The sequence below is a fragment of the Gorilla gorilla genome, chromosome 21, assembly GCF_029281585.2.
Source record: "Gorilla gorilla gorilla isolate KB3781 chromosome 21, NHGRI_mGorGor1-v2.1_pri, whole genome shotgun sequence".
NCBI lineage: Eukaryota > Metazoa > Chordata > Mammalia > Primates > Hominidae > Gorilla > Gorilla gorilla.
Window position 1 is genome coordinate 35,402,905 of NC_073245.2, and position 26,094 is coordinate 35,428,998.

The 26,094-nt window shown below is 40.8% G+C and overlaps 1 protein-coding gene across 5 annotated transcripts in view; it reads left to right on the top strand.

The window, feature by feature from the left end:
• The window catches only part of GINS1 (GINS complex subunit 1), a 41,386-nt gene that overhangs the window by 3,138 nt on the left and 12,154 nt on the right, over positions 1-26,094 (top strand). The window contains exons 2-6 of one of the 5 annotated variants that reach the window (XR_010132309.1): positions 3,033-3,097; positions 6,353-6,451; positions 7,352-7,442; positions 8,940-9,061; positions 14,419-14,535. Coding sequence is in view for 4 of the 5 variants with exons in the window: in XM_004061927.5 (XP_004061975.1) it covers positions 3,033-3,097; positions 6,353-6,451; positions 7,352-7,442; positions 14,419-14,535 (372 nt within the window). In the remaining variant the exon portion in view is untranslated. Of the gene's footprint in view, positions 1-342; positions 542-3,032; positions 3,098-6,352; positions 6,452-7,351; positions 7,443-8,939; positions 9,062-14,418; positions 14,536-26,094 lie in introns of those variants that run through there. The other 4 variants (XM_063702370.1, XM_004061927.5, XM_019017260.3 and 1 more) reach the window with 4 other exon arrangements.

The following is a 26,094-nucleotide window of genomic DNA, read 5'->3' on the forward strand; positions in this document are numbered from 1 at the left end:
AGAGATGGGGTTTCACTATTTTGGCCAGGCTGGTCTCGAACTCCTAACCTCAGGTGATCCACCCACCTCAGCCTCCCAAAGTGCTGGGATTATAGGCGTGAGCCACCGTGCCCGGCTCAACACACAGGCTTTTCTTCTGGAATCACTCATGGTTAAGCGCTGTGTTCAGCAAACAGAAAAGTGATTACACCCTTTCTATATGCAGAATTGATACTTTTTTTAAAAAGTACATTTTTAAGAAAATTAGGCCAAGCATGGTGGCTCATGCCTGTAATCTCAGCCACCACTTTGGGAGGTCAAGGTGGAAGGAACGCTTGAGCCCAGGAGTTCGAGACTAGCCTGGGCAACATAGTGAGACCCCATTTTTACAAAAAATAGAATTAGCCGGATGTGGTGGCACACACCTGTAGTCCCAGCAACTTAGGAGGCTGAGGTGAGAGGATTGCATGGCTCCAGGAAGTTGAAACTGCAGTGAACTGTGGTCACGCTATTACACTCCAGCCTGGGTGACAGACTGAATCCCTGTCTCAAAAAGGAAAAGGTAAGAAAATTACCTTGGGCTCAGGTAGAAGTCATGCTTGCATTTTTCATCAGGAATTACATCTTTTGAGCAGAGTTGAGTAGTTGATTTTGGAATTGTGCCATTTGTATATGCCACAGCATTTTTGCCAACACATATATTTTGGCCCTAAAAATAGACTGTGAAAAAGAGATGGGATTGCTTCTCTTTCGATTGTTGGCAGACCTATTGGGCAACATTTAATCATTTCGGGCTGGACATGGTGGCTCCTGCCTGTACTCCCAGCACTTTGGGAGACCATGGCAGGCGGATCACTTGAGGTCAGGAGTTTGAAAGCAGTGTGGCCAACATGGCGAAACCCTGTCTCTACCAAAAAAAAAGATTACAAAAATTAGCCAGACTTGGTGGCTTACACCTGTAATCCTAGCACTTTGGGAGGCTGAGGTGGGTGGATTGCCTGAGGTCAGGAGTTCGAGACCAGCCTGGTGAACATGGTGAAACCCTGTCTCTACTAAAAATACAAAAATTAGCTGGACGTGGTGGGCACCTGTAATCCCAGCTACCTGAGAGGCTAAGGCAGGAGAATCATTGCTTGGATCCGGGAGACAGGGGTTGCGGTGAGCCAAGATTGCACCATTGTACTCCAGCCTGGGTGACAAGAACAAAACTCCGTCTCAAAAAAAAAAAAATTAGCCGGGCATTGGTGGTGCACACCTGTAGTCCCAGCTACTTGAGAGGCTGAGGCAGGAGAATCACTTAAACCTGGGAGGCAGAGGTTGCAGTGAGCTGAGATCGCACTACTGCACTCCAGCCTGGGCCACAGAGTGAGACTTCTTCTCAACAACAACGAAAAAAATCAGAATTCTAATGTTTTATTTTTCCAAGGGAAAATTTGCCCCAAACTGGATACTAGAAAAACTCCTATGGCCGGTTTTTGCAGTGCAAACCAAAAACACTATTCCTTTTTCTTTCTTTTGGTATTAACCTTTTAAGATCACTTTTAAGCTGGGCCCGGTGGCTCATCCCTGTAATCCCAGCACTTTGGGAGGCTGAGGCGGGTGGATCACCTGAGGTCAGGAGTTCAAGACCAGCCTGGCCAATATAGTGAAACCCCGTCTCTACTAAAAATACAAAAAATTAGCCAGGCGTGGTGGTGGGCGCCTGTAATCCCAGCTACTCGGGAGGCTGAGACAGGAGAATTGCTTGAACCCAGGAGGCAGAGGTTGCAGTGAGCCGAGATCGCACCATTGCACTCCAGCCCAGGCGACAGTGTGAGACTCCATCTAAAAAAAACCATTTTTTAGTAAATTATGAATTATTTACATATTTTTCTTTATACCTCATGCTTCAGTAGGACGATTGATATCTTTGTTCGTCAGTTTTATTGATGTATAATTTACATACGACATGTGTATTTTAATAGATTTTTGAATTTTGACTAATATGTACATCTTTATAACCAGCACCCTGATCAAGATTTCTGTAATTATCAAAATATCTCATATACCCCATAAATATACATACCTACTGTGTACCCACAAAAATAAAAAAATTAAAAAAGATTTCTGTAACTTTGCCCCCCTTTTGTAGCTACCTCCCACTATAGCCTTAGGCAACCATGAATTTGCTTTCTCTGACTACAGATGATATTATTCTTTTTGGCAAACTTTTCCTGTGAAGGGCCAGAGGGAATCATTTCATGTAAACTCTTGTGTCAGGCATCTCTTGCTCAGTATAACGTATTTCAGATTATCCTCATTGTTGTGTATGTTGTCAGTAGTTCATTCTTTTTTTTTTTTGAGACGAAGTTTCGCTCTTGTTGCCCAGGCTGGAATGCAGTGGCATGATCTTGGCTCATTGCAACCCAGGTTCAAGCGATTTCCCCTGCCTCAGCCTCCCGAATAGCTGGGATTACAGCCTGCCACCACGCCTGGCTAATTTTTGTATATTTAGGAGAGACAGGGTTTCACCATGTTGACCAGGCTGGTTTTGAACTTCTGACCTCAGGTGATCCACCTGCCTCAGCCTTCCAAAGCGCTGGGATTACAGGCATGAGCCACCACCCCTGGCCCATTCTTTTTATTATATTAGATTTTTCAGATAAGTGGAAGGTTTATCCATCTATCATTTGATGGACGTTTGGGTTGTTTCTACATTTTTATTGTTATGAATAATGCTGCAAAAAACATGTGTTTTCTGTTTCCTTGAGTATATATATACACCTAGGAGTAAAATTACTGAGTCATATGGTAATTCTGTGTGTAGCTTTTGAGGAACTGTCAAGTTTTTGCCCACAGGGCTATACCGTTTTACATTCCCACCAGCAATGTACGAGGGTTCCAGTTTCTCCGCATCTCACCAACACTTGTTATAACCATGCTAGTGGGGTGTGAAAGGACTATTGCTTTTTGCTAAAGTATATAAATGAAAGATACAGTTCAGTATTGATAGCATATTGCCACAGAATTGGTGGGGAAATCAGTGGATTTCAATATCGGTTTATATGTTCTAGGAGGATGGACTCAGACAAGTTCTGGAGGAGATGAAAGCTTTGTATGAACAAAACCAGTCTGATGTGTAAGTTTCATAAGATGATATTCTAAAACAATTCAATAATTAAGATGTTGAAATTGGCCGGGTGCGGTGGCTCACGCCTGTAATCCCAGCACTTTGGGAGGCTGAGGCGGGTGGATTACGAGGTCAGGAGTTTGAGATCAGCTTGGCCAACATGGTGAAACCTTGTCTCTACTAAAATACAAAAATTAACCGGGTGTGGTAGTGGGCACCGGTAATCCCAGCTACTCAGGAGGCTGAGGCAGGAGAACTATTTGTACCTGGGAGGTGGAGGTTGCAGTGAGCTGAGATTGCACCACTTCACTCCAGCCTGGCGATAGGGCAAGACTCTGTCTCCAAAAAAAAAAAAAAAAAAAAAAAGATGTTGAAATCAGATAACCTTGCATTAGTTTTGGGATGCGATTTTTAAAAATTGTCTGTAAAATTATCTGCTGTAGCTGTAAAAATTAGCAAAAGTCTGAAGGAATTTGTGCTGATCACTGCTTAATAAATATCTGTTGTTTGGCTGATAAGAGTTGAAAGGAATTAGAGTGGACCTAAAATAAATGACATACCCTAAAATAAAAAGTAAAAATAGGCTGGACACGGTGGCTCATGGCTGTAAATCCCTGTGCTTTGGGAGGCCAAGGCAAAAGGATCAGTTGAGGCCAGGAGCCTGGACATATAGCAGGACTCTGTCTCTATTAAAAAAAATAAAAATTAGCTGGGTGTGGTGGCACACACCTGGAGTCTTAGCTACTCAGCAGGGTAAGGTGAGAGGCTTGCTTGAGTGCAGGGGTTTGAGGATGCAGTGAGCTATGATCACGTTACTGCACCCTAGCCTGGGTGACAGAAGGAGATCTCCATCTTTAAAAATAATAAATAAAAATAAAAACCTAACAAAGTGAAATACATGGTTCCCACTGTTTATATTTTTATCAACAGTTGCCTTAGTGAGTTTGTTAAAGGAAGAATAGGCAGTTTATAAATGGATATAAATAGGAGCAGCAGTGATTTCTGATAGTTTGAGTGGAGTTCTCTGAGAACTAGCTATAAAAGGCTTCAGTGTAGTAGGTCCAGAGAGGTGACTAGATTTATTGACTCTTTAGAACTGAGCATGGTAGCTGGCACAGTGGAGAATTTGGGCTGTATGACAAACTTCGTATGTTCCTGTGCGACACCAAAGGGAGTCAAGTACTCGATCAAAGTTGAAGTATTCAAGGTCTCAACTTAGAAGTCTGTCTGTGACATGAGGTTTCCTCTTTGGGCTTATTCACTACAGTGTTTTTATCAGTTACTTGAATATAGAAATCAGTGTTATGGCTGGTAAGATTTGTGAGGCACATAAAATGATAGGAGCATTTCCAACTCCTGTGTATAAAGAGAGATACAGAAAAATCTTTACAGGTGGACTGAGGAAGTGAACCTCAACAGATCTGCCGTAAATATAAGGCAGATTTAAAGTCCTGAACTCAAGTCCCTAAGCCATTCATTGATTTACTCAAATATGTACTAAACAAATATGTATCAATAAGTGACTGTGCTATTTCAGTGGTAAACAACAGTCAAGATGGCTTTCCCGGGCTGGGCACAGTGTGGCTCATGCCTGTAGTCCCAGCACTTTGGGAGGCCGAGGCGGGTGGATCATCTGAGGTCAGGAGCTCGAGACCAGCCTGACCAACATGGTGAAACCCTGTCTCTACGAAAAATACAAAATTAGCCATGCGTGGTGGCGCATGCCTGTAATCCCAGCTACTTGGGAGGTTGAGGCAGGAGAATCGCTTGAACCTGGGAGGCGGAGGTTGTGGTGAGTCGAGATCGCGTCATTGCACTCCAGCTTGGGCAACAATAGCGAAACTCCATCTCAAAAAAAAAAAAAAAGATGCCTGTCCCTGGCGCTCACTGTCTAGTGCAGAAGACAGACACGAAATATAGATATGCCAAATTGGGATTCATGCTATGAAGGAAATCAGAAGAGTGCAAGGAGAAAGAAAAATGAATAGAAGGTCTAGCTTAAATTGAGGAATCAGGGAACTTCTCTCCAAGGAGGAGACATTTCAGCTGAGGCCTGCAGGAGATGCAAGGCTTAGGGAGGCAGTGACTGTGGGCATAGAACATTCTAGGTGGAGGGAACAGCATATGCAAAAGCCCCTGAATCATGGAAGAGAATGGGGCACTCAAGAAACTGACACTTAGAGAAGACCTATGTGGCTGGAGTTTGGCAAGTGGCAAAGGGTGACACCAGATGAGGTGTAAGTGTGGACAGGTGGTGGTGTGTTTGTGTCTTAAAAAATAATGCTGGTTGCTGTGTGGAGGGGCTGAGAGGTGGGGGAAGCTGGTCACCAGGTTAGTAGAGAGGTGACCCAGACTTGGTAGAAAGTGAGAAGGTTATAGATGTTTTGGAGGAGACCCTATAGGCCTTGGTTCAGTAAGGGGATGATTTTCTTGTATTCTCTGTGTTTATGCCATTCGCAAATTCATGATCCAAAATTCTTTATTCCACCTTCCTAGTTTCATCAGACTTTCATAGGGTGGCAGAAGTATATGGAACAGCCCTAGAAGACATGACAGGATGGGACATGTATTTTGCCTGTATTATCAGGGCCTAGCACAGTGCCTGGCATAGAGGCAGGCACTACATGAATGAATTCTTTTTATATGCATATGGTTGCTTAAAAACTTCAAAGTAGATTCTTATTCATTCAAAAGTTACATGTACTTTTTATAGGGTAAAATCAAAATTTTCAGTGTGAAAAATACTGAAGTATAGTACGTACACGTATTTGGAGATCAACAGATATTTATAAGATGAGTGAAAGACCATTTTGACTCCATTTTACCTCACTTTATTATAATGAGGATTTGGAAGCTCTACTGGAAGGGAGGTACTATGTAGAATAACGACATGACGTAAGACCATAACCTCATGTCCATCATGTTAGCTTTGTCTCTTATCTCAGCGTGATAATGGAATCCTGAAAAGTGAATAAACACAGTGTCTTTTAGAAAGAATAGAGATTAATCAGTGTGCAAAAATGCAAAGTACCAAATGCCTAAACAAAATGTATCTGGTAGCATGATCTTAGGCAAGTTGTTTAGGTTTTGGCTTTTTAACATATTAATAAAAGCTCTGATGTACAAATAGTTATTATTTGCTTAGGTTAACCGCTAATCACAAATGGATTAAAAACAAGCATGTAACTCAGTTGTTAGTTGGCTTTGAAAATTTTGCTTATCCTGAAAAGTACATTTTTTTTTCTTTTTAAATGCTCCTATCAGGAATGAAGCAAAGTCAGGTGGACGAAGTGATTTGATACCAACTATCAAATTTCGACACTGTTCTCTGTTAAGAAATCGACGCTGCACTGTAGCATACCTGTAAGCTTCTCAGTTTTTGCTTGGGGTGGCAGGATTTTCTGTGTGGCTTCCCAGTTGACCATCTCAAATGGGTAACATGAAATCTTAGATCTCTCTCCCTTTGTAAGCATTCTAAATTTTTCCTCTGTGTTTTCATTTTTTAAATTTTTCATTATGAAAAATCACAACACTTTTAAAAGTAGGGAGAATAATACTATAATGAACCCCAGTGGAGCTATCATATGGTTTTAACAATTTTTATTATTTTGCCATATTTTCTTCATCGTGTTTCACTTGTTGGTGCCACACTATTTAAGTGCATCATGGTCTTTCACTACTGAATACGGTAGTGTTCTTACTATTTTTTCTTTGTCTTAGAAATAAGGACCTTTGGCCAGGCACAGTGGCTCATGACTATAATCCCAGCAATTTTGGAGGCCAAGGCGGGTGGATCACCTGGGATCAGGAGTTCGAGACCAGCCTGGCCAACATGGCGAAACCCCGTCTCTAATAAAAATACAAAAATTAGCTGGGAGTGGTAGCAGGTGCCTAATCTCAGCTACTTGGGAGGCTGAGGCAGAGAATCGCTTGAATCCGGGAGCCAGAGGTTGTAGTGAGCGGAGATCGTGCCATTGCACTCCAGGCTGGGTGACGAGCAAAACTCTGTCTCAAAAAAAGAAAAGGGGGGAGAAAGAAAGAAATAAGGACTTTAGGGACCTTTTCCCCAGGACTACTGTGCTGCTGTCACACGTGGAGGAGTGGACAGTGCCTTCAGGTCGACTCTCAGACTGTGTTCATGTTCCTCTTGTTTTCCCTAAGATGTCTGTTTAGAGCTGGTGTGTTTGCATCAGGGGCCAAATGAAGTCCACACGTGATCCCCCGTTTATTCTTATGCCACCCAATACCTTCTTGATGTCCTAGGTATGACCGCTTGCTTCGGATCAGAGCACTCAGATGGGAATATGGTAGCGTCTTGCCAAATGCATTACGATTTCACATGGCTGCTGAAGAAGTGAGTTAGCATTGTTCAAGTTTATAAATTTTGAAAATGCTAAAGTTCTGGCATTGTTCTATAATAGTGTTTATTGGTATTCCTCTTTTTGTGTTTAATGTCTGTTTTTCCCCAATTTTTGGCTGGTATTTAGTATATAATGTGAGGGGAACTATGTGGTGAGGAGTAATTCTAAATCATATGTGGAAAATTCTATTATTACTTAACAAAATAGAGTCCCATGATGTTACTTATTAGTGATCCATCAGTGGGATTAAAAAACTGGCATTATTATTTGGTGATATTCCATAAAATGTTTACATGTGTATATATACTTTTCTAATCAAAATTCATATTTGCCTAGTCACTGAGGCAAAGAACTAGCCCATTATTTAAGGACATAGGATTGGAGTCAGGTGGGCTTAGGTTCAAATCCTGGCTCTCTGCTGTCTAATATTGAGCAAGTCACTTGACCTGTTTCTGTGCCTAAATTTCCTTGTTACAGGATGAAGATCATATTACCTATCTATTACAGGTTGCAATGACTTCTGACACTAACTACCTGCAGTTATTGTCAACCAAGGAAGCTCACACAAGCTTTGATGTCCAGAGTGTTTATTGGGGCTTCATTACATAGACATGACTGATTAAATCGCTGGCCCTGTGATTGAGCTCAATCTTCATCCCTCTTCCCCTCCCTGAAGGTCAGACTGACATCAGGAGGGCCAAAGGCCCAATACTTTAATCACATGGTTGGTCTTTCTGGGGTAGCCAGTCCCAACTCTGAGCCATCTTGTTAGCATAGACTATGTAGGGGTTCACCACGAGTCACCTGAGTAGCACATACTCTCAGGGCACATCATAAATAACAAGACACTCCTATTACTTGAGAAAGTACAAGAATTTAGAAGCTACCTCCCAGGAATGAGGGAGAGAGGCCCACCAAATTCTTTATTCTACAACAGTGTTATTACAAGGCCTATCACAGGGTTACTTCAGGTGGTCCATGTGGAGCACAGCATAGGATGGCACTCAATAAATGTTAACAGTTACTACATTACAGTTGCATAGCACAGAGCTTAAGAAAGAAAATATTCAGTGCAGCAAACCACCATGGCACATGTATACCTATGTAACAAACCTGCACGTTCAGCACATGTATCCCAGAACTTAAAGTAAAAAAAAAAAAACAAATATTCAATGTGTTTGTCATTAGATTCTGCACATTTTTGAAAGTGATCTATTTGTTGTCATAGCTTCATTTTCATTCTGTTCATTTTCTGCATAAATAAATGAGTAATCTCTACCTCAGATTTACCAGTAACTACGAAATTGTTAACATGTTAGTACCTCACTTTATGCTCTTTGTGTTCAAATCTACTTATATTAATTGAACTTTGGGGTACTTACTGTGTATTATGGTGAGATGAACAGAACACTATGTTTCTCTAACGACAGTAGCTTTAATGATTTTTCTCATACAATATTTTAGATTAATTTTTTTGTGTATTTTTTGAGATGGAATCTCGCTCTGTTGCCCAGGCTGGAGTACAGTGGTGCATTCTCTGCTCACTGCAACTTCCGCCTCCTGGCTTCAAGCAATTCTCCTGCCTCATCCTGCCAAGTAGCTGTGATTACAGGTGCGTGCCTCCATGCCTGGCTAATTTTTGTATTTTAGTAGAGACGGGGTTTCACTATGTTGGCTAGGCTGGTCTCGAACTCCTGACCTTGTGATCTGCCCCTCTTGGCCTCCCAAAGTGCTGGGATTACAGGTGTGAGCCACAGCGCCTGGCGATTAATATGTTTCTTACAATTTTGTAAATGATTACAAGCTGCATTTATTCAAGCACATCAATTAGATTTCATATTGGGCATTGTTTCTGTAAGGGTGGCACTTTTCTGTGATTACTGAGTTCCCAAAGTCAGTTTCTATTTTAATGAAATATAACAATGTTAACAGCAAATAAAAAATATATATATTTTTTTGAGATGGAGTCTTGCTCTGTTGCCCCGGCTGGAGTGCAGTGGCACGATCTTGGCTCACTGAAACCTCTGCCTCCCGGGTTCAAGCGATTCTCCTGCCTCAGCATCCTGAGTAACTGGGATTACAGGTGCCCACCACTACACCCAGCTAATTTTTGTATTTTTAGTAGAGACAGGGTTTCACTGTATTGGCCAGGCTGGTCCTGAACTCCTGACCTCATGATCTGCCCACCTCAGCCTCCCAAAGTGCTGGGATTACAAGTGTGAGCCACGGTGCCTGGCCTTATATAAAATAATATTAATGGGTCTAGAGATTAAGTTGTTTGAGAATAGTGAAACCTGAGATAGTTTCTTGGAAGAGTTTGTGAATTACTGCAAAACTGGCAAATGACTTCCTTCTACCCCAGTGACCTCATCTATAAAAAGGAATATACCAGCCTGGCCAACATGGTGAAACCCTGTTTCTACTAAAAATACAAAAATTAGCTGGGTGTGGTGGTGTGCACCTGTAATCCCAGCTACTCAGGGAGGCTGAGGGCAGGACAATTGCTTGAGCCTGGGAGGTGGAGGTTGCGATGAGCTGAGATCGCACCACTGCACTCTGGTCTGGGAGAGAGAGTGAGACCCTGTCTCAAAAAAAAAAAAAAGAAAAAAAGAAAAAGAATAAAAGGAATATACATGGTCTGGTTCTTTTAGTAGTGATGTTTTGGAAACACTGAAGGATGAGAAGAAATTAATACAGATAAACTGTGTAGTAGACCACAGACATCTCTGCTTGAGCAATTGCGTCATGGCAACTGCATCAGCCATTCTGGACCAGTAACAAAGAATATTTCCAGGTATCCCTGACAGCTTATAGGAGCCTATGAGGTCTGAATGTCATCATAGGTGTCATCAAGGATAGTGCTTCAATGGGTGACTGAAGCACATGGGCTTGAGTCTGCCACCTAAATTCAGATCCCTGCCTTGTTAACTCTGAGCCCTTTGGTAAATTATCTAATCTCTCAAAGCTTCAGTCCTTCATGAATAAAAAGAAAATAATAATAGTAGTTACATCATGGGGCAATGACAAAGAGAAAATAATGCATATTAAAATTTTAGCAAATTCCTGGTATATAGTAAGCACTTTATTACTGGGAGTGATGATTTCAATATTGTTGACTCAGGCTAGCAATAAAAGTAAAAGCAGAGCTAAAATAAGGTTACTAACATGAAACAGATGATCATGTGTTAATGTTTAGAGAAAACACCATTGAAAGAATATGAAAGCACACTGATGATAAGTAAAAATCTTACTATCTGATTTCAAAGTAGTAACATCTTTTGTTTTCAAAGTAGTAACATCCTTTATGTTTTTAAAATAGTAACATCTTTTGTTTTCAAAGTAGTAACATCTTTTATGTTTTTAAAATAGTAACATCTTTTGTTTTTTGATTTCCTAAGTTTCTGTTTAGAATCTTTAAGCCACTAACATGAGAGATAGTGAAAATAGGTATTTTTTTCTTTCCTATTAATATTTTTCCATAAGGAAAACTAAAAAATTTGTGACTATATCAGTATGTTCTTTTGTGGAAGTAACGTGCTTATTCTACATTGCCCTTTTATCTGTGAATGAGACTGAATGAGGGTAACACCTTCATTGTCAAAACAGCTTCTGATTTTTCTTCCACTTCATCTTCTCTTTGGGGTCTGTTACACTCTTCTCATTGGAGACAAAGTAGAAAAGACCACAGTGGAAACACCCATGTTTGACTCATTTGGCAAGATCTCTCTCAGAGAACTTTTCTTCATACTTATCAATACAAAATGTCATTTTTTATCCTTTATATTATAAAAAACAATGCAGTTTTTACCACCTTGGCATACATACCTTTTAAATCTTTTAAAATCACTTAATTTAACCATTTGCATTGTGAAATCTAACATAAAAACAGACACATGCAAACACATCTGAAAAGGTGCAGAAAACGAAGATGTACAGCCCAATGATGTGTCACTGAGGAATTCCCATGTATCCATTACCCTGTTCAAGAAAGAACATTGCTCCGGAACCTTTGTGTCCCTCCTCCCAGTGATCCTACCCTCCTGACTTTTGTGCAGACTAATCACTTCCTTATTTTTAAAAATCTTATTGCTCTGGATGCAGTGGCTCACACCCGCAATCCCAGCACTTTGAGAGGCCGAGGTGGATGGATTGCCTGAGCTCACGAGTTTGAGACCAGCCTGAGCAACAGGGTGAAACCCTATCTCTACCAAAAAAAGAGAAAAAACAAAAACTTAGCTAAGTGTGGTGGCATGCGCCTGTGGTCCCAGCTACTCAGAAGGCTGAGGTGGGAGGATCACTTGAGCTTGGGAGGTAGAGGTTGTAGTAAGCTGAGATTGCGCCACTGCACTCCAGCCTGGGTGACAGAGTGAGACCCTGTCTTAAAACAGCAACAAAAAAACTTGCCATTTACCACCTAAGCATGCATTTCTAAACACTATAATTTAGTGTTGCCCATTTTTTGAACTTTGTATCGATTCATGCAGTATCCTTTAATGATTGATGACTTTCACTAAATGTAATATTTTTGAGATTCTAATCTGTTGATATATTAGCAAGAGCTCATTCCTTGTTTTTTATTTTTTTTAGACGGAGTTTTTTGCTCTTGTTGCCCAGGCTGGAGTGCAGTGGCGTGATCTTGGCTGACCGCAACCCCCGCCTCCCGGGTTCAAGCGATTCTCTTGCCTCAGCCTCCCAGGTATCTGGGATTACAGGCATGCACCACCACGCCTGGCTAAGTTTTTGTATTTTTAGCAGAGATGGGTTTCTCCATGTTGGTCAGGCTGGTCTTGAACTCCCGACCTCAGGTGGTCCACCTGCCCCGGCCTCCCAAAGTGCTGGGATCACAGGTGTGAGCCACCACGCCTGGCCGAGCTTATTCCTTTTTAATGCTGAATAGTATTTCCATTTTTTTTTGTTTTTTTTGAGAGACAGTTTGACTCTGTCGCCCAGGCTGGAGTGCAGTGGCATAGCTCGGCTCACTGCAACCTCCGCCTCCCTGGTTCAAGCAATCCTCCTGCTTCAGCCTCTGGAGTAGCTGGGACTACAGGTGTGTGCCACCATGCCCTGCTAATTTTTGTATTATTAGTGGAGGTGGGGTTTCACCGTGTTCACCAGGCTGGTCTTGAACTCCTGGCCTCAAGAGATATGCCCACCTTGGTCTCCCAAAGCTGGGATTACAGGCGTGAGCCACCGTGCCTGGCCTACCCAGAGGTTATTAAGATATTTTTCTTTTCTCTTTTTTTTTGAGACGGCATCTCACTCTGTCGCCCAGGCTGGAGTGCAGTGGCGCAATCTTGGCTCACTGCAAGCTCCACCTCCCGGGTTCAAGCCATTCTCCTGCCTCAGCCTCCCAAGATATTTTTCTTCTCTTTTTTTTTTTTTTTTCTCGAGACGGAGTCTTGCTGTGTTGCTTCCAGGCTGGAGTGCAGTGGCATGATCTCAGCTCACTGCAAGCTCTACCTCCCGGGTTCATGCTATTCTCCTTCCTCAGCCTCCCGAGTAGCTGGGACTACAGGCGCCCGCCACCACGCCTGGCTAATTTTTTTGTATTTTTAGTAGAGACGGGGTTTCACCATGTTAGCCAGGATGGTCTCAATCTCCTGACCTCATGATCCACCCGCCTCGGCCTCTCAAAGTTCTGGGATTACAGGCGTGAGCCACCGCGCCTGGCCTTTTTTCTATGTAATCTTTTAGGAGCTATATTTTACCTTTTACAAAGAGATCTACAGTATTGGGATTAAGTTTTGTGTATACTACAGGAGGCATGCTTCATTTTGAATATAGATATTGAGATGACCCAGCACCATGTATTGAACAGATCTGCCTCTCCCATCACTGTGTGCATGGTGCCACCTTTGTCATACATTGAGTGTCAGTATTCCTGTGGATTCTGAATGGGAGGACTTTTTCTTCTGTTATGCTAGTCTATCTGTTCTTATACCAATTCCACTGTTGTAATTACTGTAACTATATAGTATAGTTGGAGCAAGTTCCCATCTTGTTCTTTTTTGAGAGCATTTCAACTATTAGCCCTTTGCACTTCCATGTAAATTTTAGACTCAGTTTGTCAGGTTCCATTTTAAAGAAAGTTAAGATTTTGATTGAGATTGAATTGAATCTATAGATTGTTGACGTTATTACAATATTGAATCATCCAATCTGTGAATGTGGTATTATTTAGGTCTTTCATTGTTTTCAACATTTTTTTAAAAATAGCAGATTTACTGAGATATGATTCATACACTGTGAAGTTTACCATCTTAAATTGTACAATGCAGTGGTTTTTAGTATATTCAGAGTTGTTGTGCATCCAATACCACATTCTTATTTGAGAATATTTTCATCACCCTACAAAGAAGCCCTGTCCCCTTTATAGTTACTCTATATTTTCTTCCCTCCTCCCAGCTCCTGGAAATCCCGAATCTACTTTCTGTCTCTATAGATTTACCTATTACAGGTTTTTCATATGAGTAGAATCATGCAATATGTGGCCTTTTGTCTTTCATGTGGTAATGGCAGTATGTTTCAGAACTTCATTGTTACTTGTGGTTAAATAATGTTCCATCATATGGGCACATATCCATTCATCAGTTGGTGGACATTTGGGTTTTCTTAACAATGTTTTATAGTTTTCAGAAATAGCATCAATGCAGAGTTTGAAGATATAATTCTGAAATGGCGTCTTTTTCATGGTTCTGTTTCTGGTCAAAGATTCCTAAGGTTTATTATTAAGTATGCTGAAATGTAAGCTCTCTGAGAACAGAGATTTTTGTTCACTTTATTGAATGATTCATCGTAAGTACCCAGACCAATGCCTATATCATAGGAGGCAATTAATATTTTAGCATAAATGAATGAATGGTCACAATAGTGATTTGTGTTGGGATGTGTACTGTTTTCGAATGGATGATATTCAGTGTGTGCAGGTTTTCTTAGAATTTTGTCAAATGATCATCTCTATGTTTGCAGATGGAGTGGTTTAATAATTATAAAAGATCTCTTGCTACTTATATGAGGTCACTGGGAGGAGATGAAGGTTTGGACATTACACAGGATATGAAACCACCAAAAAGCCTATATATTGAAGTATGTATGTCTTTTTAAAATGCATTTTTCTTTAATGTGTAAATTGTGCTACCTTTTAAGAAGAGAGGAGTATATGAATATGTGTTAGCTTCTATTAAAATAGAAAAGAAGCATAGACCAAATCAAACAAGCTACCTGTAGGGGGATGACAGAATACGATGGAACAGCTATAATTTTCTGAATATACCTGTTTTAATAGTTTTGAGTATGGAACCCTATAAATGTTTTAGCTATTACTAAAACAAAGTTAAATCAAAATGGAAAATCAGTCCCTAAATTTTGAAAGTAAAATGAAACAAATGTCAAAACAAAGTTAAATCAAAATGGAAAATCAGTCCCTAAATTTTGAAAGTAAAATGAAACAAATGTCAAAACAAAGTTAAATCAAAATGGAAAATCAATCCTAAATTTTGAAAGTAAAAAAAGCAAATGTCTTTCAAGTTGGTGGATTAGTCAAAACAAGAGGTATTTTTGTTTCATTTTGTTTATTTTTTTCTATTTTTTAAATAATAAAATACACATAAAATCTGCCATCTTAGCTATTTTTAAATGTACATTTAAGTGGTATTAAATATTGTTTAACATTCCATATTGTTTTGCAACTTTCATATTGTTTTGCAGCTGTCACCACCATTCCATATCCAGATTTTTTTCATCTTATAAAACTGAAACTCTACCCATTAAACAATAACTTCTCAATACCCCTGCCTCCCATCCCCCAGCAACCACCATTCTACTGTCTGTCTCTGATTTTGACTACTGTAACTACCTCATGTGACTGGAATCATATAGTATTTGTCTTTTTGTTTTCTTTTGTTCTCATTAGAGAATAATTTCTGAGAAGCTACAAATGACAAGTTATTTGTCTTTTTGTGACTGGCTTATTTCACTTAGCGTAATATCTTCAGGGTTCATTTCTGTGGTATCTGTGGTAAGATTTTGTGTCAGAATTTCCGGCTGGGCACGGTGGCTCACGCTTGTAATCCTAGTGCTTTGGGAGGCCGAGGAGGGAGGATCACCTGAGGTCGGGAGTTCGAGACTAGCCTGACCAACATAGAGAAACCCTGTCTCTACTAAAAATACAAAATTAGCCGGGCACATGCCTGTAATCCCAGCTACTTGGGAGGCCGAGGCAGGATAATCGCTAGAACCCGGGAGAAGGAGGTTGCGGTGAGCTGAGATCGCACCATTGCACAAATTTTTTTTTCTTTTTTTTGAGATGGAGTTTCACTCTTGTTGCCCAGGCTGGAGTGCGGTGGTGCGATCTCGGCTCACCGCAACCTCTGCCTCCCGGGTTCAAGTGATTCTCCGGCCTCAGCCTCCCAAATAGCTGGGATTACAGGCATGTGCCACCACCCCTGGCTAATTTTGTATCTTTAGTAGAGACTGGGTTTCTCCATGTTGGTCAGGCTGGTCTTGAACTCCCAACCTCAGGTGATCCTCCCTCCTCAGCCTCCCAAAGTGCTGCGATTACAGGTGTGAGCCACTGCGCCTGGCCCAGAATTTCCTTCCTTTTTAAGGATGAGTAATATTCCTTTTTCTGGCTATACCACATTTTGCTTATTCATTTATCCATCAATGGACACTGGGTTGCTTCTTGATTTTAGCTATCATTTTATGATGAATGCTGCTATGAACATGGATATATAAATCTCTTTGAGACTCTGCTTTTAATTTTGGGGGGCATATATCCAGAGTGGAATTACTAGATCATATGGTAATACTATGTTTGAGGAATTGTCATACTGCTTTCCACAGCAGCCATACCATTTTACATTCCAACATTACACAAGGGTTCCATTTTCTCCACATCCTCACCAACACTAAATATTTTGGGGTTATTTTGTTTTGTTTTTGAGGCAGAGTTTTGCTCTTGTCACCCAGGCTGGATGCAGTGGCGCGATCTCGGCTCAACCTGCAACCTCCACCTCCCAGGTTCACCTCAACTGCAACCTCCACCTCCCAGGTTCAAGTGATTCTCCTGCCTCAGCCTCCCAAGTAGCTGGGATTACAGGTGCCCACCACCACACCTGGCTAATTTTTGTATTTTTAGTAGAGACAGGGTTTCACCATTTTGGCCAGGCTGGTCTTGAACTCCTGACCTCAGGTGATCCTCCCGCCTCAGCCTCCCAAAGGCATGAGTCACCATGCCTGGCCTTGTTCTGTTTTTTAATCATAGCCATCCTAAAGGATGTAAAACGTGGTTTTGACTTTTATTTCCCTAATGATTAGTGATGTTGAGCATCTTTTCATATGCTTATTAGCTATTCCTGTGTCTTCTTTGGAGAAATGTTTATTCAAATAATTGGCCCCCTTTATGGGGCCCATTTTCAAGTAGGATTTTGTTGTTGTGGAGATTTAGAAATCCTTTATGTATTCAGTATGTTAATTTGTTATCAGATATATGATTTGCAGATATTTTCTCCCATTCTCTGGGTTGCCTTTTTATGCTGTTGATAGTGTCTTTTTTTTTCTTTTTTTTTCTGTTTTCTTCCTTCAGTATCATGTTGATATTTTAAAATTTTCATGCAGCCCAGTTCGTCATTTTTTTTTTTTTTGAGAAGGAATTTTGCTCTTGTTGCCTAGGCTAGAATGCAGTGGTGTGATCTCGGCTCACTGCAACCCCTGCTTCCTGGGTTCAAGTGATTCTCCTGCCTCAGCCTTCTGAGTAGCTGGGATTACAGGCATGCACCACCACACCCAGCTAATTTTTTGTATTGTTAGCAGAGATAGGGTTTCATCATGTTGGCCAGGCTGGTCTTGAAATCCTGACTTCAGGTGATCCACCCACCTTGGCCTCCCAAAGTGCAGGGATTACAGGCGTGATCCACCGCACCCAGCCAATTTTTTTTTGTTTTGTTGGTTGTGCCTTAGGAGTCATATCCCAGAAATCATTGCTAAATACAATGTCGTAAAACTTTTGACCTGTATTTTCTTCTAAGTATTATGTTGTTTTACATTTGCATTTTGGTCTTTGATCCATTTCAAGTTAATTTTTGTATGGTGTTAGGTGATGGTCCAACTTTATTTTTTTGCATATGGAAATCTAGCTTTCCAAGAATAATTTCTTTTTTTTTTTTTTTTCTTGAGACGGAGTCTCGGTCTGTCGCCCAGGCTGGAGTGCAGTGGCACAATCTCGGCTCACTGCAAGCTCTGCCTCCCGGGTTCATGCCATTCTCTTGCCTCAGCCTCCCGAGTAGCTGGGACCACAGGCGCCCGCCACGACGCCCAGCTAATTTTTTGTATTTTTTAGTAGAGACGGGGTTTCACCGTGTTAGCCAGGATGGTCTTGATCTCCTGACCTTGTGATCCGCCCACCTCGGCCTCCCAAAGTGCTGGGATTACACGTGTGAGCCACCGCACCCGGCCTCCAAGCATAATTTCTTAATAAGACTGCCCTTTGCCCATTGTGAATGGTTTTGACACTCTTGTCAAAAATCATTTGACTATGTAGGCAAGGGTTTATTTTTTATCTCTTTATCCTATTCCATTGTTCTGTACATCTGTCGTAAAAAAAGTTTTTTTAATATATATATACATCTGTCTTTATGCCAGAACTGTAGTATTTCGATTATTGTAGCTTTGCAGTAAGTTGAAATTAGGGATTTTGGGGTCCTCCACCTTCATTCCTCTCTTTTTTTTTTTTTGAAATGAAGTCTTGCTCTGTCGCCCAGGCTGGAGTACAGTGGTGTGATCTTGGCTCACTGCAACCTCCACCTCCTGGGTTCAAGTGATTCTCCTTTCTCAGCCTCCCAAGTAGCTGAGACTAAAGGCGCCTACCACCATGCCCGGCTAATTTTTTATAGTTTTAGTAGAGACGGGGTTTCACCATGTTGGCTAGGCTGGTCTCGAACTCCTGACCTCAGGTGATCCGCCCACCTCGGCCTCCCAGAGTGCTGGATTACAGGCATGAGCCACCACGCCCGGCCCCATTCCTCTTTTTAAAGGTTGTTTTCACTATTTGAGATTTTATATGGATTGTGGGATGGGTTTTTCTGTTTTTCCAAAAGACACTTTTGGGATTATAGTAGGGATTGTGTAGGTCACTTTGGGTGCGTTGACATCTTAATATTAAATCTTCCAATCCATGAACATGGGATGTGTTTCCAATTGTTGATGTCATCTTTAATTTTCTTCAGCAGTGTTTTTTAGTTTTCATTGTTCAAATCTTTCACCTCTTTCGTTAATTTAATTTCTATATATTTTATTCTTTTCACACTGATAAACTGAATTATTTTCATAATTTTTATTTTCAGATTGTTCATTGTTAGTGTATAGAAATGCAACTGATTTTTGTGTGTTGACTTTGCATCCTGTTACTGTGCTGAATTCATTTATTAGTTCTAAAAGTTTTTTGTGGAATCATTAAAATTTTCTACATGTAAGATCATATCATCTGCAAACAGATAATTTTAGTTTTTCCTTTTTAATTTAGAATCCTATTTCTTTTTCTTGTCTAATTACTCTGACTGTAACATCCAGTTTTATGTTGAATAGAAGTGGCAAAAGCAGAAATCTTTGCCTTCTTAGTGAACTTAGAGGAAAAGGTTTCAGTCTTTCTTTTTCTTTTTGAGACAGAGTCTTGCTCTGTTGCCCAAGTTGGAGTGCAGTGGCACAATCTCAGCTCACTTCAACGTCCGCCTCCTAGGTTCAAGCGATTCTCCTGCCACAGCCTCCTAAGTAGCTAGGACTACAGGCACATGCCATCACGCCCAGCTAATTTTTGTATTTTTATTAGAGACAGGGTTTTACCATAGAGGCCAGGCTGGTTTTGAACTCCTGACCTCATCATCCACCTACCTTGGCCTCCCAAAGTGCTGGGATTATAGGCGTGAGCCACCGTGCCTGGCCAGCTTTCAGTCTTTCACCATTGAATATTGAATATGATGTTTGCTGTGGAGTTTCCATATATGGCTTTTATTATGTTGATGTATAGTTATCTTCTGTTCCTAGTTTGTTGAGTATTTTTATGAAAGGAAGTTGAATTTTGTCAAATGCTTTTTCTGTATCAATTGAAATGATCATGTTTTTTTCCCTTCGTTCTGTTAATGACTTATATTGATTGATTTTCATATCTTGAACTGTCCTTGCATTCCAAAAATAAATCTCAATTGATTTATGATGAACTCTTTTACTATGCTGCTGAATTTGATTTGATACTATTGTGGTGATAATTTTTTTTATTTTTATTTTTCAAGACGGAGTTTCGGTCTGGTTGCCCAGGCTGGAGTGCAATGGCACGATCTTGACTCACCGCAACCTGTGCCTCCTGGGTTCAAGCGATTCTCCTGCCTCAGCCTCCCAAGTAGCTGGGATTACAGGCATGCGCCACCACACCCAGCTAATTTTGTATTTTTAGTAGAGATGGGGTTTCTCCATGTTGGTCAGGCTGGTCTCGAACTCCCGACCTCAGGTGATCCTCCCGCCTTGGCCTCCCAAAGTGCTGGGATTACAGGCGTGAGCCACCATGCCTGGCCTGTGTTGAGAATTTTTGCATCAGTGTTCATAAGGGACATTGGTCTATAGTTTTCTTGGAGTATCTTTTCTGACTTTGGTATTAGGGTAATGCTGGCCTCATAAAATGAGTTAGGGAGGTGTTCCCTCCTTTTATATTTTTTAGAAAAGTTTGAGAAGGATTGGTGTTCTTGAAATGTTTGATAGAGTTACCCAGTGAAGCCATCAGGTCTAGGGTTTTCTTTATTGAGAGATTTTTGATTAGTGATTGAGTCCCCTTACTAGCTATAGGTCTATTCCAATTTATTAGTTCTTCATCATTCAGTCTTTGTAGGTTTGTGTTTCTGGGAATTTGTCCATTTCATCTAGGTTTTCCAATTTGTTGGTGTACAATTGTTCATAGGACTCTTAGAACTCTTTTTATTTCTGTAGGATTGGTAGTAATGTCCTCACTTTCATTTTTGATTTCAGTAATTTGAGCCTTCTTTTATTCTTAGTCTGTCTAGCTAAAGGTTTGTAAATTTTGTTGACCTTTTAAAATAACCAAATTTTAGTTTTATTGGTTTTCTCTATTGTGTTTCTGTTCTTCATTTTATTAATGTCTGCTCTAATCATTATTTCCTCCTTCTAGCTTTAGGTTTAGCTTGCTTTTCTTTTTCTGGTTCCTTAAGATGTAAAGTTAGGTGGTTGGTTTGAAATTTGTCTTCTTTCGTTTTTGTTTTTGTTTCTTTTTTCTTTTTCTTTTTTCTTTTTTTTTTTTTGAGACAGGATCTCACTCTGTTACCCAGGCTGTAGTGCAGTGTCACAATCTCAGCTCACTTCATCCTCCGCCTCCAGGGTTCAAGCGATTCCCATACCTCAGCCTCCCGAGTAGCTGGGACTATAGGGGTGCGCCACCACGCCCGGCTAATTTTTGTATTTTTTGCTAGAGACAGGATTTTACTGTATTGTCCAGGCTGGTCTTGAACTCCTTACCTCAAGTGATCCACCCACCTTGGCCTCACAAAGTACTGGGATTACAGGTGTGAGCCACCATGCCTGGCCTTGTTTTTGTTTTTGAGACAGAGTCTCACTGTATTTTCCAGGCTGGAGTGCAGTGGTGCGATCTCGGCTTACTGCAACCTCCATTTCCCGGGTTCAAGCGATCCTTCCACCACAGCCTCCCAAGTAGAGTACCTGGGACTACAGGCATGTGCCTCCATGCCCAGCTAATTTTTGTATTTTTAGTAGAGACGGGGTTTCACCATGTTGGCCAGGCTGGTCTTGAACTCCTGACCTCAAATGATCTGCTGCCTCAGCCTCCCAAAGTGCTGGAATTGCAGGCGTGAGCCACCGTGCCTGGCCATGAAATCTGTCTTATTTTTTAATGTAGGTGTTTATGTTTGTAACTATAAATTTCTCAGTACTGCTTTTGCTGCATTCCATACATTTTGATGTGTTATGTTTTTGTTTTTTCACCTTTAAGTATTTTCAAAATTTCCTTTCTTTCTTTTTTTTTTTTGAGACGGAGTCTCACTCTGTTGCCCAGGCAGTGGCACAATCTCGGCTCACTGCAACCTCCACCTCCCGAGTTCAAATGATTCTCCTACCTTAGCCTCCCAAGTGGCTGGGATTATAGGAGTGCACCACCACGCCCGGCTAATTTTTTTCTTTTTTTTAGACAGAGTCTCGCTCTGTTGTCCAGGATGGAGTGCCGTGGCGCGATCTTGGCTCACTACAACCTCCACCTCCTGAGTTCAAGCGATTCTCCTGCCTCAGCCTCCCGAGTAGCTGGGATTACAGGCACGTGCCACCATGCCTGGCTAACTTTTGTATTTTTAGTAGAGATGGGATTTCGCCATGTTGGCCAGGCTGGTCTGGAATTCCTGATCTCAGGTGATCTGCCCACCTCGGCCTCCCAAAGTGCTGGGATTACAGGCGTGAGCCACCACACCTGGCAGATGAATTGTTATTAGATGTGTCTATATTTGTTATATCTTCTTGTATGTATTATATATTTATCATATATTATGTTATATAGTATATGTTTATTATATATTAACTTATATAATAACATTATATATTAACTTATATAATAACATTATATATTAACTTATATAATAACATATATTAATATATATTCTATAATATATAATATTCTTTTTTGTCTCTGGTAAGCTTTTTAAATTTAAAGTCCATTATAGCTAATATTAGTACAGCCACCCTGGTTCTCTTTTGGCAGGTATTCGCATAGAATATCTTCTTCTACCCTTTCACTTTCAATCTATTAATGTTTGTGTCTTTGGGTCTATAGTGAGTCTCTTGTAGACAACATGTGATTGGATCCTTTTGTTTAATCCATTCTGCTAATCTCTGTCTTTTGCTTAAAGAGTTTAATCCATCCCCTTTAACATAATTACTGATAAGGAAGGACTTCTGTCATTTTGCTGTTTTTCTATATGCCTTATAACTTTTTTTTTCTTGCAATGGACTGGGGAATAATAACTTTTTTGTCTCTCATTTCCTTCATTATTGCCTTCTTCAGTATTTGGTTGATTTTTTGAAACATTTAGATTTCTTTCTCATTTCCTCATTACCCCCCACAGATACCAAGATCCATGGATGCTCAAGTCCCTTATATAAAGTAGTATGGTATTTGAATAGTACCTAGGTACATGCTGTTATATACTTTAAATCATCTCTAGATTACTTACAATACCTTATACAATATAAATGCCATAGATATAGTTGTTATACCATATCATTTTTAGGGAATAACAATAAGGAAAAAAAGTCTGTACATGTTCAGTACAGACACAGCCATCCATTTGTTTAAAAAAATTTTTGATTTGCAGATACGGAACCTACAGACACAGAGGACCAACTATATTCTATAGCTGTTTTCCTTGTGGTTAGTGATAGCTAGTACATTTAATATCTTAAAATTATAACACTTTAATTTCAACTTACAGCAGCTTGACTTCAGTAACATACCAAAATTCTGATCCTTCAAATCAAAAGCTTCATCCTTATTTCTTTCTATTGTTGATGTCACAAAACTACATCTTTATATGTTGTGAGCCCCAAAACAAACTAATAAATCTTTTAAATGCATTAGTTTCTTAAATTGTGTAGAAAACAAAATGTAGGGTTGCAAAGTTACAATAATACTAGCTTTTAGACTAATCAATGTTTTTTTAAATGTGTTAGTCACTGAAATCATGTTAAAAACAAAAAATAGGGGCTGGGGGTGGTGGCTCTTATGCCTGTAATCCTAGCACTTTGGGAGTCCGAGGTGGGTGGATTGCCTGAGCTCAGAAATTTGAGACCAGCCTGGGCAACATGGCAAAACCCCATCTCTACTAAAAATAAAAAAAATTAACCGGTATGGTGGCACGAGCTTGTAGTTTCAGCTACTCAGGAGGCTGAGGCAGGAGAATCACTTGAACCAGGAGGTGGGGATTGCAGTGAACTGAGATTGCACCATTGCACTCCAGCCTGGGCCACAGAATGAGTCTCCACACTTCCCCCCCGCCCAGAAAAAAAAAAACCCAACAAAAAATAGAGTTATAAAATGTTACAATATTGCTAGGTTTTAGAATTTTCCGTGTATTCACTGTCTTAGTCCATTTGAGCAGCTAAAACAAAATACCTGAAACTAGGTAATTTCTAATGAACAGTAAATTTTTTTCTTTTCTTTTTTTTTTAAAGAGACAAGGTCTTGCTCTGTTTGTCATCCAGGCTGGGGTGTGGTGGTACAATCATAGTTCACTACAGCCTTGAACGCCTGGGCTCAATCAATCCTCCTGCCTCGGCCTCCTAAGTAGCTATGACTACAGGCGTGCACTACCGTGCCTGGCTAATGTTTACATTTTTTGTAGAGATGTGACCTTGCTATGTTGCCAAGGGTAGTCTTGAACTCCTAGCCTCAAGCAGTGCTCCTGCCTCAGCCTCTCAGTGTTGGGATTATAGGCTTGAGCCACTGTGCCTAGCCAGCCTGTCTCAATTAATTCTGGAGGCCTGGAGGTCCAAGATCAAAGTGCCAGCAGATTCATTTGTCTTCTGTGGGCTACACTCTGCTTCCAATGTGGCGCCTTGAATGCTGCATCCTCTGGAGGGATGAAATGCAGTGTCCTTGCATGGCAGAAGGTGGAAGGACAAAAAGGACCAAACTCCTTCCATCAAGTCATTTTATAATGGCATAAATCCATTTATGAAGGCAGAGCCCTTATGCCCTGACCACCTCACCAAAGTCCCCACCTCCCAACACTGTTGAATTGAGGATTAAATTTCTACCACATTGATTTTTGGGGATGCATTCAGACATAGCATTTACCTATATTGAGATCTTTATTTCTTCACATGGGTTCAAGTTACTGTCTTGTGATAGTTACCATATATAGGATTCTTGGTTGGTGATGTTGTTCTTTTAGTACTTTGAATATATTGGCCCACTGCCTTCTAGCCTCCAAAGTTTGTAATAAGAAATTTGGTGAAAATCTTATTGAGGATCCCAGGTATGTGATGACTTACTTATCTTTTGCTGCTTTCTTTTTGAATTTTTTAGAGACAGGGTCTCACTGTGTCAAGCAGGATAAACCGCAGTGGCACAATCATAGCTCACTGTAATCTCAAACTCCTGGGCTGAAGCAGTCCACCTCAGCCTCCCAAGTGGCTAGGACTAGTGGCGCATACTTCCAAGCTTGGCTAATTTTTAAAGTTTTTGGGGCCAGGTGTGGTGGCTCACGCCTGTAATCCCAGCACTTTTGGAGGCCGAGGCAGGCAGATCACAAGGTCAGGAGTTTGAGACCAGCCTGAGCAAAACGATGAAACCCCATCTCTACTAAAAATACAAAAATTAGCCGGGTGTGGTGGCGCACGCCTGTAATCCTAGCTACTCGGAAGGCTGAGGGAGGAGAATTGCTTGAACCCGGGAGGCAGAGGTTGCAGTGAGCCGAGATCACACCACTGCACTCCAGCATGGGCAACACAGTGAGATTCCGTCTCAAAAAAAAACAAAAACAAAAACAAAAAAACCTTTTTGTAGAGTTAAACTTTTTTTTTTTTTTTTTTTTTTTTTTTGAGACGGAGTCTCACACTGTCACCCAGGCTGGAGTGCAGTGGCGCAATCTCAGCTCACTGCATCCTCCACCTCCCGGGTTCACGCCATTCTCCTGCCTCAGCCTCTCAAGTAGCTGGGATTACAGGCACCTGCCACCATGCCCAGCTAATTTTTTTTTTGTGTGTATTTTTAGTAGAGACGGGGTTTCACCATGTTAGCCAGGATGGTCTCGATCTCCTGACCTCGTGATCTCACCTTGGCCTCCCAAAGTCCTGGGATTACAGGCGTGAGCCACTGTGCCTGGCCAAATTAAACTTTTTGTAGATACGGGGTCTCCCTATGTTGCCTAGACTGGTGTCAACCTCTTGGCTTCAAGTGATGCTCCCACCTTGGCCTCCCAAAATGCTGAGATTATAGGTGTGAGCCACCCTGCCCAGCCCTCTCTTGCTGCTTTCAAGATTCTTTGTCTTTTGAAAGTTTGATTATAATGTGTCTCATTGCGAGTCTCTTTGAGATCATCTTGTAGTTTGTTGAGCTTCTTTGATGTTTATATTTATGTCTTTTATCAAATTTAAGGAGTTTTCAGTTAACTATTTCTTCAAAAATTCTCTCTGCCCCTTTGTCTTTCTCTTCTTGGTTCGCTTGATGGTGCCCTTCAGGTCTCTCAGGCTCTGTCCTTTTCTTTGGTCTTTTTTTATTTTTGTTCTTCAGACTTAGTCATTTCTGTTATCCTGTCTTTAGGTTTGCTTGTTCTTCTGCCTGCTCCAATCTGTCTTTGAATCCCTCAAGTGAATTTTTCATTTCGGTTTTTATAGTTCTCAGCTCCGGAATATCTTTTTGGTCTTTTTAGGTTTTCTATTTCTCTATTATTTCCATTTTGTTCATACATTGTTTCCATAACCTCCTCCCCATCTTCCTGTAGTTCTTAGAGCATCTTTAAAACTCTTGTTGTAAAGTCTTTGTGTAATAGATCTACCATCAAGTCTTTTTCAGGGACCATTTCTTATTTTTCTTTTTCCTTTGAATGGACCATACTTTTATGTTTCTTTGTATGCCTTGTGATT